This window comes from Condylura cristata, unplaced genomic scaffold (genome assembly GCF_000260355.1).
Source record: "Condylura cristata isolate star-nosed mole 26May11 unplaced genomic scaffold, ConCri1.0 scaffold00013, whole genome shotgun sequence".
Classification (NCBI taxonomy): domain Eukaryota; kingdom Metazoa; phylum Chordata; class Mammalia; order Eulipotyphla; family Talpidae; genus Condylura; species Condylura cristata.
In genome coordinates, this window is record NW_004567114.1 from 994,934 (window position 1) to 996,355 (window position 1,422).

A 1,422-nucleotide genomic window follows, 5' to 3' on the forward strand; every position below is an offset into this window, starting at 1 on the left:
GGTCCGGTCAAGCTACCTGGAAGCACAGTGAACACAGCCGGCGGGAGGCGCCGCGCCCCGGCGCTGAGCACCAGCCGGACGCGGGGCGGAACCTGGGGGCCCACGGGTTTTGTTTAGAACTCCAAAGTTCAACTAATGCCCTATTTTAGGGTGAAAACAACTGTAATCTGAGATGATGCACAGCATCGAAGAGCGCCCCCCGCGGCCATGAGGCGTCGTCGCGCCAGGGCACCGGGTCACATTTCTAACGAGAAATAACAACGGGGTGAGTGTTTTCTTTCCTATCACAAGTGATAACCAGTGTCTGGTGTTTTACATTTTCTTCCAAGAAATAGCAGTCTCATCAACGTTTTAAAATAAAATGTCTGCAGTAACAGTTACCTGTAGAACTTTAAATCAAAAAAATGATTCTGAATTTAGAGACTTTCAGAAAAGACCGAGGTGTACTTCAGGGTCTTCTGACAGACAAATCATTAAAACAGAGACCAGATGAGGCCTTAAAAATAGACAATATGCTATATTTAAACAAGATTGCACTGAAGAGGTCAGGGCCGCCGTTCCCTGTGTTCCTCCCTCGCCGACATGCTGCGTGTCCAGCCCCCGGGCGCGCCGGGGCCTCCTGGGGCCGAGGCGCCGCGCGGGCGGCCGCGGCCCTGCTGTCCGGCACGGACGCTTCCCGCGGCCAAGCGCGGCTTCGGGAATGGAGATGGAGCCTTCTCTGACAGCAGAACCGATCCCGGAGGATAAATAATTCTCCAGAGCGAGGTGGCGCAGTCCATGGGGTGAGCGTGTCCTCGGCGCCGCCCGGGGGCCGCCTCCGAGCGCAGGCCGGCGTCAGGGGTCGGGCAGGTCCGAGGTATCCACTATGACCTTAATAAAGATGGTGTCGTCCTTGATGTAGGTCCCGTTCTCCAGCACGGTCTGGGCCACGAAGACCGGGCAGCCCGACGCGATGTTCATCTCCCCGGTGGGCTTCTTGAAGCTGCTGCTGTTGGGGTCCGGCTTGAAGGCGTCGCCCAGGTGGCGCCGGGAGGCGCCCTGGTCCATGAGCATGAGCGTCACCTTCTGCTTGAAGGGCCAGGGCAGCAGCGCGTCGTACTCGCCGCGCATGATGACGAAGAAGAGCGACAGGTGCGTGCCCTTGCCCATGCCGTCGCCGTTCAGGTAGACGCGGGCGCACATCTTGTAGCCGAAGTAGCCGGTGTAGAAGGGCTGGCTGTACAGCGACAGCGTCTTCCCCATCACGGCCTCCTGCTTCCGCCGCTTGTAGTCGCGGATCTTCCAGATGAGCACGCCGTTGTAGCTGGCCGTCTCCAGGACCTGGAAGCGCAGGTCCATGTCGGCCAGGCGGATGTCGTGCACGCTCAGCATCTGGTCGTGCCGGCTCAGCTGGGACTCCAGCAGGCCTGCGCCGGGGAGAGG

General features: G+C 59.4%; 1 protein-coding gene across 1 annotated transcript in view; it reads right to left on the reverse strand.

The window, feature by feature from the left end:
• Window positions 1-6: 6 nt before the first annotated feature.
• Window positions 7-1,422, reverse strand: part of TRAF3 (TNF receptor-associated factor 3) — an 18,554-nt gene continuing 17,138 nt past the window's right edge. Inside the window, exon 6 of the mRNA XM_012724369.1 lies at window positions 7-1,406. Coding sequence (XP_012579823.1) covers window positions 835-1,406 — 572 coding nt within the window. The 3' untranslated portion in view covers window positions 7-834. The remainder of the gene's footprint in view (window positions 1,407-1,422) is intronic.